Source organism: Pinus tabuliformis, chromosome 5_2 (assembly GCF_031772625.1).
Source record: "Pinus tabuliformis cultivar Carrire ecotype Pingquan chromosome 5_2, CPIR1, whole genome shotgun sequence".
Lineage (NCBI taxonomy): Eukaryota > Viridiplantae > Streptophyta > Pinopsida > Pinales > Pinaceae > Pinus > Pinus tabuliformis.
The window spans coordinates 224067393-224084698 of record NC_142306.1 but is presented as its reverse complement, the minus strand read 5'-3'; the positions used below and the strand labels follow the sequence as shown (position 1 = coordinate 224084698).

General features: G+C 37.2%; 1 protein-coding gene across 1 annotated transcript; it reads right to left on the bottom strand.

The window, feature by feature from the left end:
• Nucleotides 1-282: 282 nt before the first annotated feature.
• On the bottom strand, nucleotides 283-603 carry LOC149158353 (uncharacterized). Its single transcript, XM_089433959.1, has one exon. The coding sequence runs from the start codon at nucleotides 601-603 to the stop codon at nucleotides 283-285; it is 321 nt and encodes a 106-aa protein (XP_089290085.1).
• Between the last annotated feature and the right edge of the window lie 16703 nt (nucleotides 604-17306).

Genomic DNA, 17306 nt, shown 5'->3' with positions numbered 1-17306 from the left:
GCAGCTTGTATAATTGTCAGTGGATGGATATATGGAAGAATCAAAGGAGCCTGGCATTTGCTAAGCTTGCTGGTCTACCTTGTTTATGGTGTGGCATTTCTCTCTGAGTTCCCCCTCCTCCAGGTCTTGCCAGAGGATGTAATAGTCTTCATTGTTGGACTGAATGCCCGCATTGGCTATGGTGTCGGCCAGCTTATTTGCAGTTCTTCTGACTGCTTGAAAGGTAATGCCTTGAATGTTGTTGAGATGGGCTTGCAGATCCTTCAGGATTGCCGAGAGCCTCTAGCTGGGTGTGATCTTGTCCACTTGCGTGCCGTTTTGAAGTTTCCTCATCATCTTGATGACTATCTCTGAGTCTCCTTCCACTATCAGGGGTAGGAATTTGTAGTGATCAGCTAGGGTGATGCCTTTGATGAGAGCAATCGGTTCTGCAGTGTTGTTGGTGTTATTTCCAAGATTGTCATGGTAGATGAGCTGGATGTTCCCCATATGGTCCCTGATTGCTCTGCCGTATCCTGCTTTTCCCAGGTTTTGCTTTGACGCGCCATCGAAGTTTAGTTTGAACGCTGGAAATGGCGGTGTTCCCCATTTGTCCTGCTTCATCGCTTGTGTGGTCTGGTTCCTGCCTGTGGGATTGGTCCGGGCTCTGAGATTGAGGATTTGGAGAATCCTTTGATCTTTTGGTGACAAATTACCCTCTTGCTACGTTATATCCATGGCATGGATCATTTCTCTTATTAACTGCCTCGATTTTTCCATTAACCTATCCACTGACATCACAGAGTTCTTAAAGATTCAAGCATTGAACTCTTTCCAGAGGATCCAGACCACAGCTCCCAGAATGAGGTTCCATGCCCTGTTGATCAAATTATTGGTGGAAATGGATGATCGCCAATTGCTCAAGGTAAGGCAGATCGAATCTCTGTTTCTATCGGTTTTCCAGAAGACAAAAGCCATATCATCCCATAGCGCACAGGCGTTGGGGCATGTATTGAGAATTCGGTTGAGCATTTCATTATCATTCTCACAATGGGCGCATTGAGAGGGTCCGATGGAGCTCTGTCACTATAGATTGTTCTAGGTGAGCGCTTTGTTGTGCATGACCAGCCACGAGATCAGGGTTATTTTGGGCCAATTGCCTCTGGTCCAGAGGGCGTGCCATCTGCGGTCCGGTTGCCAATCTGGTGAAGCAGTGATGATTCTGTAGGCTTCCTTTAGGTTTAAAGTTCCTTTACAATTGTTTCCCCATCACAGGATGTCTTCTCTAGTTGAGGTAACGATCCTGTGCTGTTCTAGCTGTTGTAGGAGTTTTTCTATGTTTCCATTGTGGTATTGTGTTGGCCATTGATCTTTGGTTAGCCATTTTTTCCAAGTGGTGGTTACTGTCTAGGGTTGCCAATAATCTGCTACCTTTTTTAGCCCTACCTCTTGCATGTCATTTTTGAGTGTAGTCCAATCTGGGTGGTCCAGAGGGGGGAGTTGCTGCCAAGCATCCTCCCAAAAGAGGGTAGTGTTGCCTTGGTGTACTTCCCAGAAGCAGTACTGTTGAACAATGTATCGATTCTCCCATACTTTGTTCCAGAGGGGAGAGCCTTGAGTGCCACCTATGAGCTTGATGAGGTCTTTGTCGTGTATTTGATTTGTGTACTTTGCCTTCCGCAAGGTGCCCCATAAGGAACTAGGATTCTCCACCCATCTCCACCATATTTTGCTGCAATAGCCTTGCTTATGATTTCAGGATCTCTTAGGCCTAGTCCTCCTGCCAGCTTTGGTTTGCATATGTCTGTCCACTTGAAGAGGGCCCATTTGCGCTTCTTTGAATCTCCATTCCAGAGGAAGGACCGTTGGATGTTCCGAATGGATTTGTAGACTGATTTGGGTGCTGCAAGGGCTGAGAGCATGTAGGCCGGCATTGTTTGAAGCACTGATTTGACCAGTACCAGTCTGCTGGCCATGTTTAGGGCTCGATGAGTCCAACTGCTTAATCTGGATTTCATTTTGTTGAGGAGATCTTCCCAATTTGCAGCTTTGAGGGCGTATTCTGAAAGTGGTATGCCGAGGTATTTGGTTGGAAGGGAGTTCCTCTGAATCTTGAGAATTTTGCTGAGATTTCTCTGCACAGGAATAGAAGTGTTGAAGAAAAATAATTTGGATTTAGTTAGATTGATCTCCATACCTGAGGCTTCCGTGAAAGTACTTAGCACCTTGTTGAAGGTTCGAGCTTCCTTCACTGTGGGGGTTCCCATAAGCATTGTATCATCGACAAATTGTTGATGCGTTACTGTGGGTCCTTGATGCGCAGCTTTGATGCCTTTGAGCTGATTTGTTTGGAGCGCTTGGGATAGGGATCTTCCGAGGCCCTCTGCCATGATGACAAAAAGAAAAGGTGACAAAGGATCCCCTTGCCGTATGCCTCTGGATGGGCGGAATGGTTGTAAGGGGCCTCTGTTCAACATGATTGAGAAGAATGCTCCTGAGACCATTTCCATTATCCATTTTATCCAGATCTGACTGAAGCCGAAAGCCTGAAGGATTTCTCTGATGTATGTCCAGCTGATTTTGTCAAAGGCCTTGGAGAGGTCAAGTTGAATGAGCATGCCTGGGATATTTTGAGTTCTTATAGAATGTAGCACCTCCTGGTTGAGAATGATGTTGTCAGTTATCTGTCTTCCTTCAACATATCCAGACTGTTCATGAGAAATGATTGAGGGAAGGATGGGTTTAAGTCTGTTGGCCATCAATTTTGGGAGGATTTTATATATGACATTGCAAAGGGCTATAGGTCTAAATTTTTCGGGAGAGTCAGCATGATCCAATTTGGGGATGAGAGTGAGGAAGGTAGCATTGATGGCTAGCAGCAATCTCTTGGTTCTGTGGAAGTTTTTATCAGATTGAAAAGGTCTACTTTGATGATGTGCCAACAAGCTTTGAAGAATTCAATTGTAAAGCCGTATGGTCCAGGGACTTTGTCAGAAGCCATGGTGAAGACGACATCTTCAATCTCCTGCTCAGTGAACTCTCTTAAGAGAAGGGAGTTTTTATCCTCTGTTACTAAGGGTGGAATAGCACTAATGATTTTGTTGATAGCTTGGGTTCTATCTTGATTGGGCTCAGAGAGCACTGACCGGAAGTATAAATTTAGTTCTGATCCTATTTGCTCTCTGGTTGAGACCTTAATGATTTTGTTGATAGCTTGGGTTCTATCTTGATTGGGCTCAGAGAGCAGTGACCGGAAGAATAAATTTAGTTCTGATCCTATTTTCTCTCTGGTTGAGACCTTAGCACCATCATCTTTTTTTAGGGATAGAATACGGTTGTTGGCTCTATGCTGAATGGTTGATTTATGGAAGAATCTTGTGTTTCTTTTCCCATGCTTTAGCCACTGCACCTGCGATTTTTGTTTGCATAACAACTCTTCTTGTCTTAAAGTCTGTCTTCCCATTGCTTTGGAGGTTTGATTCCTGAGCTAACCTGTCCTCATTAGGCTCGTCCTTGATCATTGATTGTTGGAGGCCCGCCATTTTTTCCTCGAGCTCTTTTTTGGCTTGAAAAATGTTACCAAATGTATTGTTGTTCCAGCATTTGAGCTTTGTCATAATGCTCTTGATCTTTTGCTGAAATATGTACATAATGTTGTCGCTCTTTACAGAGGTTTGGGTCCACCAAGTTTGTATATTTTACATGAAGGTTGGGTGATCTATCTAGAATCGTTCGAACCTGAACGGCCAGTTTTGGAGCTTGATCATATTGGTGAAGTGCGGCTGTACTGGCCAGTGATCTGATCCCCCAATGGGCAGAATGTTGGCTTCCATGTCTAGATTCTAGACCATGATGGATTTCGATATGAGGAACCTATCAAGCCTCGATGCAACCTGTCTATTTCCCCCTTGCTTATTATTCCATGTGTGTAGAACAATGGCTGTGGGAACATCAATGAGTTTAAATGCTGATTTGAAGGTACTGAAAGCTTCCACATCTTTATCTAATCTTCTTAGGCCCGCTTTCTTCTCCGCTAGGTTGGTGATCATGTTGAAATTTCCACCTAGGATCCAGTGGTTGGCACCATGGTGTTGTCTGATTTCGTTCAAGTCTTCCAGCATCTGGAACCTATCTTGAATTCGTTGAAGTCCATACACATTGTTGATGCATATCATTTGTTGTGAATCTGGCATGTTAAAGATCGCTAATAGCGAATGCTTAGTGGACAGAGCATTCTGCATAAAAAACTTGTTTTTGTTCAAGAACATTAGGAGCCCTCGTGCTTTCCCAATGGCTTCTATGCTTGTGCATTGAAAGCCTTTTGCAAATAGTTTCTTGAGTGTTTCTATGCCATTGGCTGAGCATTTGGATTCTTGTAGTAAGACTAGGTCTAGAGATTGCGTGAAGAGACGGTTTTTAAGGATTCATCTTTTGGAGGTGCCATTTAGCCCTCTGATATTCCATGTTGTTATCTTCATTGAGAAATCTTCGGTGTGGCTAGGACCAGAGCCCTCATCTTTCCTTCATTGATTAGGTGCCTACCTAGTTCTTGTATTTGTTGTTTTGTCGATTTTCTCCCCCGTTTTTTTCCTGGACCTTTCGGCTTGTATTGGTCCGGGTCTAGGTTTGCTTGGATGCCTTTTTGGTTGTTGTCTCCCCATTCCTTTTTAGTTGCATTCTGATTCAGATATTCTAACTGCAGGTACGCCATTTCAATTTTCTCCAAGTGTTCCTGGGGAATGGCATTCACACCTTGTTTGTACCATTGCTCGGTGACCACCTGGAGATCAAGGTCACCCAAAATTTCTTCCAAGGGACTGATAGGAGCAGTTGAGGGCATCCGATTTGGCTGAATTTCTATGCAGGGAGGGGTATGCAGAGGATCGAAGCTTGTATCGCTATGTTTTGAGTTGGGCTGCGGGATTTGAGGTTGTTCCTCAGTTTGGGGATGGTCCGAGCAAGGGATGGAGATGGTTGAAGGGTTAGATGGTTGAGGCTACCCGGGTGGATCTTGAGCCGGGGGGCTTGGGATTTCAGAGGGTTTTCGAATGGATCCTGGTTGCCTAGAACTTCAAAGCTATTTTGATGGGTGAGGATTGGGTTGGAGGGGTTTTTCAGAGGATTTTTCCCTTTCTGCTTTTTTCTCTTCCTGGTAACAGGGATGTAATCTGGGGATGGGTTGTCCACTTTGTCTATTTGGGGTTGAGGTGGAGGTTGATTTAAGGGGAATCCATGACTGAGATGTTCATGCTATTGGCATTTCCTGCATCTAAAAGGAATATTTTCATAGTCGATGGACTGCTTCTAATGAATACGTTTGTGGATCAGAGCAATATGACCTGGGAGAGGTCCTGAGACATCCATATAAACACAGATTCTAGCATAGGAAGTGTATTTTCCTTGAGATGTGAGATCTAAGGTTTTGATGAAGACACCCAACTTGTTCCCGATGGCTTCCAGGATCTGCTTATTCCAATAGTCCACCCGCAGGGAGTATAGCCTGAGCCAGATTGGACCTTTTGTGAAGTCTTCTTGCTTTGGGACAAAGTTTGGCTTCCAGTACGTTATGTAGAGTCCAGCTGAGTTCTAGAAGTATGGGCCTCCTTCGAAAGTGCGATCTCTATCTTCCTTGTGGGTGAAGATGACTGTTAAAAAAATCCTTGCTCCTAACTATAGTTGATAGTTCCCTTTAGGCTTCCATTTCTGGTTTGTCCACCAGCAGAGAGCTTTTTCATTGAGTTTCACTCCCATGAAGCGACAGATTACGGCATGTTTGCTCATGTGATCTCTGTATTCTTCGATCCATATGTCTTTGATGATTAATGAGGAAGTTTTCTTCGATATCAGTTTGTAGGGGTTTGATCCTATTGCTCTGCTTTGGTTTGGGACACTTCTCTCAGCCATAGGTCCGTTGGCTATCGAGGTATAGTTTGCCACCGGAGCTTTGCCATTGTCCCTGGATTTGGAGGCGGATGAGGTAAAGGCAGGCTTAGTAGGGAGGTTGCCGAAAACGAAGGGGTCGAAGGCTGGGGGGTTAATCCCCCCCCCTTGAGGGTGTTCATGGAGTGCTGCGTCTAGGGTTTGGTTGCAGGAGTGAGCATTGCGGACCAGCGATCACCTCGTCCCACTCAATCTAAATATTAAAAATATCTTGTTAATAATGTCACAATGTCTTAATTAATATATATATATATATATATATATCTATATATATATATATATATATATATATATATATATATATATATATATATATATATATATATATATATATATATATATATATATATATATTAATTTTAGAGTATATTGACTGAGATTAAGTTAACTAAAGTCTTAGTTAAAATTAAAATAAATTAAAGTCGAAAGTATAAATTAATTCATTCTTGATTTTTGTTTTCATTAAAATATTTTAATCAATTTTAGGGTTGGTATACTATAAGGAAGACCATGGAGACCAAATAAAGTGATAATAGGGCATGGAGCATCTAGGAGAAGGTGGAATCCGTAGTTAGAGTTGGAATCCGATTATCACTTATTTTCCAACCATCATTGTGGTTAAGGTTGTTAGGGTGTTTTCCTATTTTGATAGATTCTCTAAATTTCCTATGGTAATAATGATCAATTTTGGCCACAACCCAAGAGTTTTCGATACAAATGTGATGATTAGTTTTACTAGAGTGCTCAGCCAAAGGTGAGGTTTTGGAATGATTATGTTGAATGTCAGTGACATGCTCTTGAATCCTAGTTAAGATTGATCAACTAGTCTTAGCAATGTAGGTTTTGCCACAAGAACAAGGAAACAAATAAACCGCTTTGTGGTATTTAGGATCAATAGGATCTTTTACTCATTTTAGAAATCTTCTGATGGTGTTCATGGGTTTGAAGGTGGTATATTGTTCTTCTTTAAAATATAATTTTTTTTATCAGTGGTGCCCAATATGTAGGGAATGTGGACCTTAGCACACAATCATCCATTGGTTGTTTGTTTTTAGGATTCTCTGCCTTCTTGAAATCTTTGATTCCTTAGTGTCTTCTATATCCATTCTTCTCAACAACATCCATGAGTTAGTTCTTCTCCTGATCAAAATGAACATGATTTGAAATGCACATAGCCCTAGTTGATAGAGTGTTGAGAACCATGAGTTTCTGAGTAAAATGATGGTGAAAGTTGGCATGAAGGTAATGTTCCGAGTGGGTTTTCTTATGATAGACCTGGTGAGATGTTGAGCCATACTGGTTTCTCTTGATTAGGATGTCAAGAAAGGAAAGGATGCCATTCTCTTCCATTTCCATTGTAAACTTCATAGAATTAGATTGAATATTAAGGTGCTTCTGGAAAATGTCTATTTTTTATTTTCCATGAGGCCAAATGATATAAGTGCCATCGACAAATCTCTTCCAAAGCTTAGGCTTAAATAGGGAAGACTTAATGGATTTAGATTCAAAATGTTGCATAAATAGATTGGCAATGATGCGAGACAGAGGTGATCGCATAGCCACACTGCAAGTATACTCATATATATCATCTTTAAAACTGAAAAATGTTGATTTCAGACAAACTTCTACTAATTTAGCCGGGTTAGGATCAATGACTTTATGGATCACATCCAAGGCTTCATCTATGTGAATGTTATTATATAATGATTTTACATCAAAACTCACCAAGACGTCATGTTGGTCTAGTTTTATCTATTTGCTCTCATTGATGAAGTGATTGGAATCTTTGACAAAGGAAATAGTGTTCCCCACCATGGGCTTAGGTTTTTTAGCAAGATATTTCATGAAACAGTAAGTGGGACCTCCAGTGGTGTTGAAAATGGGTCTTATGGGGATACCTTCTTTGTGAATTTCTGGGGCTCCATAAATCCTAGGGGTGTAGGGATTGGTTTCAATAATATTTTTAATGTTGTGCTCTTTGCTCGATTTTATGAAGTTATTAAAATCCTTGGAGATATTTCTTATGGGATTCTGTTTTAACTTAATGTAATAACCACTATTGGTCAAGTGGTCTAGCATATTTTCATTGTAATCCATTGTGTTCATTATAATTGTCCACCACATTTGTCAACTTTCAAGACCACAATATTAGGGTTTTGGTTTACAGTTTTGAGAGAAATATATTCTTGTTTGGAAATGTTGCTTCTCAGTGGTTTGGATTTCCTAAGCATGATGGAGCAATTAGATATTTTCCTAAAGCACCTTAACGATAAATCTAATTCTATCAAGTTTACAATGTAAGTGGAAGAGAATGGCATCCCTCCATTTCTTGACATCCTAATCAAGAGAACCCAGATGGCTTAATATCTCACGAGGTGTATCGTAAGAAAACCCACACAAAAAATTACCTTCATGCCAACTCTCACCATCATCCTGCTCAGAAAATCGGGGTTGTCAACACTCTAGCAACCAAGGCTGTGTGCATTTTAGATCATGATCATTTTGATCATGAGAAGACCCACCTCATGGATGCTTTTGAAAGGAATGGATATAAAAGACACTAAGGAATAAAAGCTTTCAAGAAGGCAGAGAATCCTAAAAACAAATAACCAATGGATGATTGCACTAGTAAGGTCCACCTTCCCTAGATATTGGGCACCATTGATAAAATTTCTTATATTTTAAATAAGAATGATATAAAAATCACCTTCAAACGCATGAACATAATTAGCAGATGCCTAAAATCGGTAAAAGATCATATTGGTCCTAAATATCACAAACGACTTTATTTGGTTCATTGTTCTTGTGGAAAAGCCTACATTGGTGAGATTGGTCAATCAATCTTAACTAGGATTCGAGAGCATGCCACTGAAATTAACCATAATCGTTCCAAAACCTCATCTTTGGTCGAGAACTCTAGTAAAACCAATCATCACATTTGTATCAAAAACTCTTGTGTTGTGGCCAAAATTGATCATTATCACCATAGAAAATTTAGAGAAGCTGTGGAAATAGGAAAACACCCTAACAACCTTAATCGTGATGATGGTTAGAAAATAAGTGATAATTGGATTCCCACTCTAATCGTGGATTCCACCTTCACCTAGATGCTCCCTTCCCTATTATCTCTTGGTTTGGCTTCTATGGTCTTCCTTATAGTATACCAACCCTAAAATTTATTAAATTATTTTAATGAAAACAAAAAACAAGAATGAATTAGTTTATACTTTCAACTTTAATTTATTTTAATTTAAACTAAGACTTTAATTAACTTAATCTCAATGAATATATTCTAAAATTAAAAAAAAACAACTTTATAAGTTAATAAATAATAATTAATAATTAATAAAGATATAATAATAGTTTATAAGAATTAAGACTTTGTAACATCATTAAGAAAATATTTTTAATGATTATTAATAAATAAAACTATATATTTTCATAATTCTCAATTTGATTCTCAAAAAATAATTAAAGATTAAAATTTTATTCAATTTAATCATTAAATTCATTTTACTCTTGAAATTAATAAAAATTAATTAATTATGCAGAAAATAATTAGATAGTTTATAATCATTAATAATATTAGGTTCTAATTTATATTTATTTTTAATCGTTCAATTAAAAACTAAAAATACAATTGTCAATTTTTTTAATAAGCTTTATAAGAAAACTAAAACTGGAAATCATTAACAAAATTAATAATTAAAACTAAAACTAAATCATATCATTATCAAACTTGACGGCTCAATTCATTTCCATCCCAACCATATCCTTTATTTATTAACCCTATTAAGTTCTGACTTATTCACTCATCTGATCCCAATGATGAACCACAGAGCTTGGTTTGAAACATCGATTCCAAAAAACATGAATGCGATGACTCTGAAAGATATCGCCACACAAATATAGATCGCATAAGCTTTAAATGAATAACAAATGGAATTTTTGTTCATTTTCAATTTATTAATTGATATGGTGCAACATCAAATATTTTAATGGCCATTATTTTCTCTATCCTGTCATGATCGAGATGGGTGCTCAGTAGTTTCTGCAATTTGGAACTTTAGTCAAAATGATATTTTTCTCTCAGCCCACCATTTTGTCCAGACACATTAGTTAATTAATTATTTGTATATATTTTTGTAATAATATACCTTATTATAGCTATATTACATATATTTTAATTTTATATTTATTATAATTATTTTACATATATTTTAATTTTAGATTTATTAAATATTAAGGGGTAAAATATTTTATTGAGTTTTCGCATTTAGAAAATTGTAGACTAGTTTTAATAAATTTATAATCTAAATATATTTTATGACATATATAGTTGATTTGTAAATTATAATAAATATTTAGAGAATGTTGAAATAGATTTATACTCAATTTATAAAAGATATAGTTCATTTGAAAATTAAATAAGAAACAAGAAACCATACAAAATTTGGAACCCTGATTTGTGTTAGTTGTCTTTATATAACTTCATTTGGCGGTGTTATCATGAGAAAGGTAAGTGATAAGATAGGTACCAAGCCATGGTGGCAAACTCAAGTGGGGACTACATTTTCTTTGCAAACTTAGCATTTCCTCTTGGTGGTGTTCAATATTGCCTCTAGGAATGTGTGTAATGGAGAGATGAAAACGAAAGTAGCTAAAAAACTAAGAAGATGGATAACTTGTCCATTATAATTCTACATGATAAATAATGTGATATTGACTAAATCCTATAAATTTAGTAGCAGACCAAATGACTTATCATGTTTGGTTATTTTAGTGAGTATATCAATAACAATTTTTGAAACATGGATGCATGCCAAGTGTTTAATGAAATGTCTAGATGATAAGAGTTTGAGGAAATTATTACCCATTAAGTGTTTGATGAAACAGTTTCCTATCTAAGTATTTGATACAATTTCTACTATATATATAACATTATTGGGATAGGCTTAGTTTTAGAAGGTTTTATTAAGTGGTTGAGAATGTTCTTTGTGATTACCTTACCAGAAATGATGAGTTTGATTGTGTGTAGATCTTTCAAATATTGGTGATGTCATATGAAGTTACTGATGGTGTTGGGAATCTATCAACCATGGTGTTGTCCTCGATGTGAAGTCCCAATTAGAACTCACAACGTTTGGAATAGGATCCCCATCTGAAGTATCGACATAGTTTTCATATATTCTTATAGATTTTCCTTGGCTATAATTTTCCGCAATAGAGAGGAACGCATGTGTGCCTTCGAAAACATGTAAGACTTCTCGATGAATATTCAGTTGTAGGTTTGTTGACATTCTTCTAATGCGGAGGGAAAAGAAAGGGAACCTCTAAGAGAGAGGTAATAGTACCACTCTAGTAGAAACACACACAAATGAGAGATATCTGCCTAACATCAAGTGGAATAGTCCACAAATCTGCGATGGGTATTGCAACCACTACAACACATGCTCCATATGATAAGCACTAAAATAATCGAAATAGTTTAACTAGTTTAGTAGAGGTGAAGAAAAACATGAATCATAAAGATTCACAGAACAATCTTACAAACATTCATAATCCATGCATGAAGAATGTGCGAGCATCAAAATTCATATATTAAGTAAAAGTCCCAAGACACATGTATACAACAAACACCACTAGCTCCAATAGTAGTGTGTTGGAGCCACTACTTGCTCCTTAAAAGAACTAGTTTGTCTCTCTTATGCTTTACGGGAGGAGCCAAGGTGAAAAGTCATTTTCGTATACAAGGAGGGTGTATATATAACCAATGGGGTGATGCTTTACCTCCCCTTATGACTCTTTCACTACCGTCATGACTGTTTGACTTACTACGACTTTTCAACTTTACATGACTCTTCATGTTCTATACATGTCCATTGGAATTCCACTTTGCAATACATTTTTGAATAAGAAATTACATAGTCCAAAAGAATGATGTGGCATATGATGACTCATGACATGACATGACATGACACTGCTAACATGGAATTCTTGATGATATGGTAATGTCAAAACATTCTTGTTGCTCCTTATTGTGTGTCTTCTTGAGAATGCTCTTCTATCCACCTCCATATGGCTTAGAGTCAACCAGTATTTAGTGATATCAGGTTGTGAGATATGGTCGTAAGTTGGTGTCCTTTTTCCTTCCCTTGTTTGATTAGCTTGCATAATCATCTACAAGTAAGTCTTCTATCATGTTTCCCTTCTCCATCTCCTTGTTCATCATCCTATCATGGTATGATAGAGTACCTTCATCTACAATTCACTCATGATAATACGACATGAGTCCTATGAACCCATAGTCTAGGATGATGCATGTTGATATACTAACTAGGCCAGAACTAGGTTGCAGGCTTTTGGAGAGGCTCAATGAACATCCAATTGCACAACTTAGCTAGTCAGGGGTGAAGCTTGAGCCTTGATACTGTGTAATGCACAGTTGAGGCTAGACTAAAAAAACAAATTGCATAGTTTTCAAGCTCAGTAAGTTAGGCTAAATGGTTGAGCACTAACTATTCCTACTATGGAGTTCTGGAAGGCATAGTAGGTTGGGTGATTACACAACTCAGGAGCTCAAAGGTTGGGCTTAAGGTCAGATATTGTACAATGTGCAGTTGAGGCTAGGCTGGAGGGATAAATTGCACATTTTTTCAGGCCAAGGTCTTGGCTTGAGCACAGAAACTATGCAGTTCTCAGTCCTGGGAGCCACAAACTACACATTGTGTGGTGTCAGGAGCTGGTGTTGTAGCTAGAGGGCTGAGACTATGCAATGTGCAATTCAGGAGGGTCGAATGAGTCTAAGTTGCTTGGTTGGAGACCTTTCGAAATTTGAATAAGAGTGGGATCAATGAAGCTAATGTGAACAATGATAAGACTCGATTGTGATCACACAGTTAGGACACTTGATGAGATAGAAACATAAATCATCCAGGACATATATACAACATACTTCCCTCAGTGCGACAACTTTGTGATGATTCACGACAAGTGCGACACTAAAGATACACTTTGTGACGACTGTGAAAACACCTATGAGACAATGCTTACAACTTTCAAAATGAGTGTGATGGATTTTCACATGGTAAGATCAACTTATTTACACAAATATAACCCCTTTAAACCACCAAAGAAGCTCATATACATTTTGTGACACTTAAGATACAAGAAGACAACATTTTGTTTTTCTTGCAAAAGGGACCAAAACACTTGGAGAAAACACATACAATGGATTTCAATGTTTGCAATGATAATATGGAAGACCAAGGTAGGATTTGAAATTTGGTGGAGGCCAAAATTCTGGAGTTCGTTGTAGCAACGACAACACTTGGAGACATAGTGGTAGAATTCCAAATTCTCTGTCTTGGTTGACTATTTTGTTGAAGGTCTCAGTTCTTCAGGGAGTATTGCTTCATAATGTTGGTCACCTTCCTTTCTCCACTTACCCCATGAATAAACATGGCCCCCTCTATTCCTTCTTGAGCGAGCACAAACATAAGATCAACAATGTCGCAATGTTTCAAATCAGAAAGCGTAGTATATTTCATGGGATTTAGATTTTATAGTATATTTTTTCATCTATAGTGTTGCTCCACTATGAGCAGGGCTAGATAGTACCCTGGCAAGGTCACAACATGAACATAAACATTGTTCCACTACCGGCAAGCCTTGATAGTACCCAGGCGGAGTTTCTTTCTTCACCTCTCTAGGCAAAAACCATTTCTATTCTTTCCCCTTTATTTATATATTTACATAAGAATGTGCACAGACACTTATTCATTTCATCAGTAGAAGAGGGATTCTGACCTATTGAGAGAAAAGGAGGTTATTCCTTCAAAGAAGCACATTGATACCTTTGATTTAGGTTTTCTCGTTTGGATTTCCCCACTTTTACTTCTCTACTGATTGGATAAGTATGAAAATAATGGAAAATAAAGAACCAAGTGATGAGCCTTGGTATTGGAACAAGAATGCTGCAACTCCCAGGGCTATCAACCTACAGTTCATACAAACTTAAGAGGTGTTTGCACTATATGTGAAACATACAATGTGTCCTTCTTTCGTTGATCTTATGTAATGGAGTGAATATCATGAAATATAACCTAAAATAATTTTATAAATTGAAATATTAGTTTTCTAAATGTAAATACTAACCGTAATTTCAGAAATGGAAATAAAACACTAACCTAATTGCAAGATGTGAAAGTTGCATTGAAAAGGGAACCTAGTGTTAACTTAAGAATAAAGAAAGTAATCTAATCTAACATGCATGAAGGAAAGAGAATGTAATGAATCACTGTAGTCCAAAGAGATTAGATCCATTGAAAGAGTTCATTATATACTTCATTTGGAAATCAAGGAAATCATTATTGTGCTATCCAATCCATAAATATGTCCACTAACCCAAATTGTTAAGATATGTCGTAGGGTTAAAAATGAAAATCCCAAGTGGTATTTGTTATTACCCAATAATTGATTTAGATCTTAGGGGTCATTATTCATCTATTCTAAGTCAAAGTTGTACTAGGGATCAAAGTTGGTGAAGGAAAGTGATGCTATAAGTTTTCTATAGGTGATTGCTACAAGAGGCCTTGTTTTGTTGCAAGAGCGAGAATATTGCTGAATGCCCAAGTAAATCAAATAAAAATGGGACGAAAATTTTTCTGCTAATAAGTAGGATGCATTATGTCTCCATTGCAACTAGAATAACTCAAAAATACCCCTTTTAACCCATGCTAAGAAACAACAGAAAATTACTACTCTAAAAACTCGAAATTCAGAACTAGTGAGCTAGTCAACCGACCAAATTCCCAACCTAATAAAGTGAAAATGATATGTGGTAAATTTTTTTATTATTTTTTCTTTCTTTTTAATGATGTAATGAAAGTGGAATAAACTCAAATGAATCTCATTAATGCTTTCTAAACAATATCATAAAATTACTAGAATCATGAACTAGTAACCCAATCCAAGTAGCTCAATGATGAAGATAAATTTTTAAAGCTATTGTAGGTATGCATAATTATTTTGATTATGTAAATAACCTGAAAAATAAATTACTTCAATCATTTAACCCAATCCTACAACAACAAAATCATCACTTCTAAATGCAAGAATATGAAAAACAAGAATAAGAGATGCATGTGAATAGGAAGTGAAATCAAGAAAATAAAATTATAAAAAAGGGATTTGAGACTCTTGGGATGGCCAAGCACAAGGATACACAAACTATTATGAATGCGACCAATGTTTAGTAGCTAAAAATGGCACCAAACTTCAATATTTGAATCAATACAACTACATCCGTACTAGAAATCAAAGTGGAGCTGCAAAATTACAAGCTTTCTTAACAAGAATACTAAGAAATACATCCCTCTAGAGGAAAATTAGAATTGGTACCTATACGAAATTATCAGGAAGCATTCTCATTGAAAGGAGGAAGCTTTCCCCTCGAAAATAGCTCAAATAGTGGATCTGGTTCCCAACACTAGGAATTTGCATTAAATGATGGGCAACACAATCCTAGATTTTCTCAATCATTGGAGCTCCAAAATCTGTTCAATAATTTCATATATCCTATTGATTTATTATCCAATATTGATCCTCCTATAGTAGGGAGAAAGTCCTTAGATTACCTCCTCCTCCAAATATATATAATCTACCAAATATTCTCACAATATTCTACAAAAATAAATAATATTAGGCACAAAGATGAAATTATCTATCACCCTTCCTAATGAACATATTAAAGTTAAAATATGTAATCTAATGTAAAAAGAGAGGTTTAATGTGCTGAAGGACGGTCATATGGGCCTTAATTTTTGTCTACTTTGGAGGCCCATCATACCCCTTGCTGAAACTATTGCTCATCCTATGAGCAATGTAGTGACCTAATTGTGCCTCATTCATGGCCCTGATGGTCTCTCTCTTATACATTCCTGAGTCCTTTATCTTAAGAAGCTTGGTTGTAGGTTCTGCAAAGACAAGCACAAAAATGTAGTTGTTCTTTTCATGATTCTTTTGCCATCATTAAAGCACAAAAACGTATCTTTCCTCTCTGGAAGTGAAATCTGTTGGCTTGTAGATCCATTGCATTGACACCTTCTCCCTTGACACTTTCATTACATTTTCACTCATTTTTCCAAAACTATTTGTGCATAGAAATATCACAGTGTTTCTATTTTGATGGTGAATCCATTCTTTCCATTTGTTGCCTTCTTCTTCTCTTTTGTGCCCTAGATGATTGGCTAATGGGCTCTGGATTTCTCTATTTTGATTTGGTCTCTCTTAGGAACTGCTATTTTAGTTTTTAGCATAGTCTGTTCCTCTCTTGCTAATATCCATATTCTTCTACTTCTTCATTAGTTTATTCTTCTCCCTCTTCTTGGATGTGGGCTTTATATGGTTATATTCAACTACCATAGCCTTCAATACAACTTTCCTAGAACAGTAGATGGTAAAATGAACAGTTTTCTTATATTTCCTAGAGGAAGGTTGATTTCATGCTCACCCAAAAATAATTTCAATTCACCTTCTTATCCGGCTTAATTCAAATGAAGCATCCATATTTCATTTTTTATCTGTAAAATTTTATCAAATTTTTTTGATAGGATGTACTACTGAAAAAATGAAAAATTTGCAAGCTTCTTGTTCACATATGGAAAGGATAAATATGTAATTACCATTCCTTTGGATTTTTTCCTTCGAATCCTAGGGTTTGGGTGAAATTCATAAAAATCAGGGTCTTTTGGAACAACTTCTTCCTTCATGTAGCATCTATGTTTCTCTCCTATAGCAACCCTTTTTTCCTATAACAATCATGTTTCTCCTGTAGCACATATAAATTAAATCTGTATCTCTTTTGTAGCACCCTGGGCATCCCCTGGTATGATCTATCTCGACCCTTGATGAGTTAATGAGCCTCTCTAACTATTTTGGCAATTATCATTTATACAATTGAAGTTGAAACTTGTTCTTTCATTTCTTTCTTTGATAGTGGGTACAATGCACTTGGGTGACTTGCCCTTTGCACAGATTTCCTCTTTTAATTGTTGTCCGCACTCCTTGTAATCATCACCTTTCTTAATTTGGATTTTTGACACTACATGAGTGAGGGAGTTAGCTACACTTAACTCATTGAGGGTGGTCGATACCATTGACCCATCCTTAGCTTATTAAACATCATCTCTCATGCATTGACAACAAATTTCTAACCATAATATGCCAAAAGAGAAGAGGTGAAGAATATTGGATACATGTACCTACCTAATGGTTGTTGGAGATGCATGCATGCTTCTATTGAGTTGATGATTGATCCATGGTCCTTTGGAGGTGCTAATTTCCGTGCTTTACTTTCTTCTACACAAGTCTGCATAGATTGATGA

Bases quoted from the DNA above. Each gene is read 5' to 3' on its own strand.
- LOC149158353 (XM_089433959.1), bottom strand. From the start codon at position 603: ATGAAGCAGGACAAATGGGGAACACCGCCATTTCCAGCGTTCAAACTA.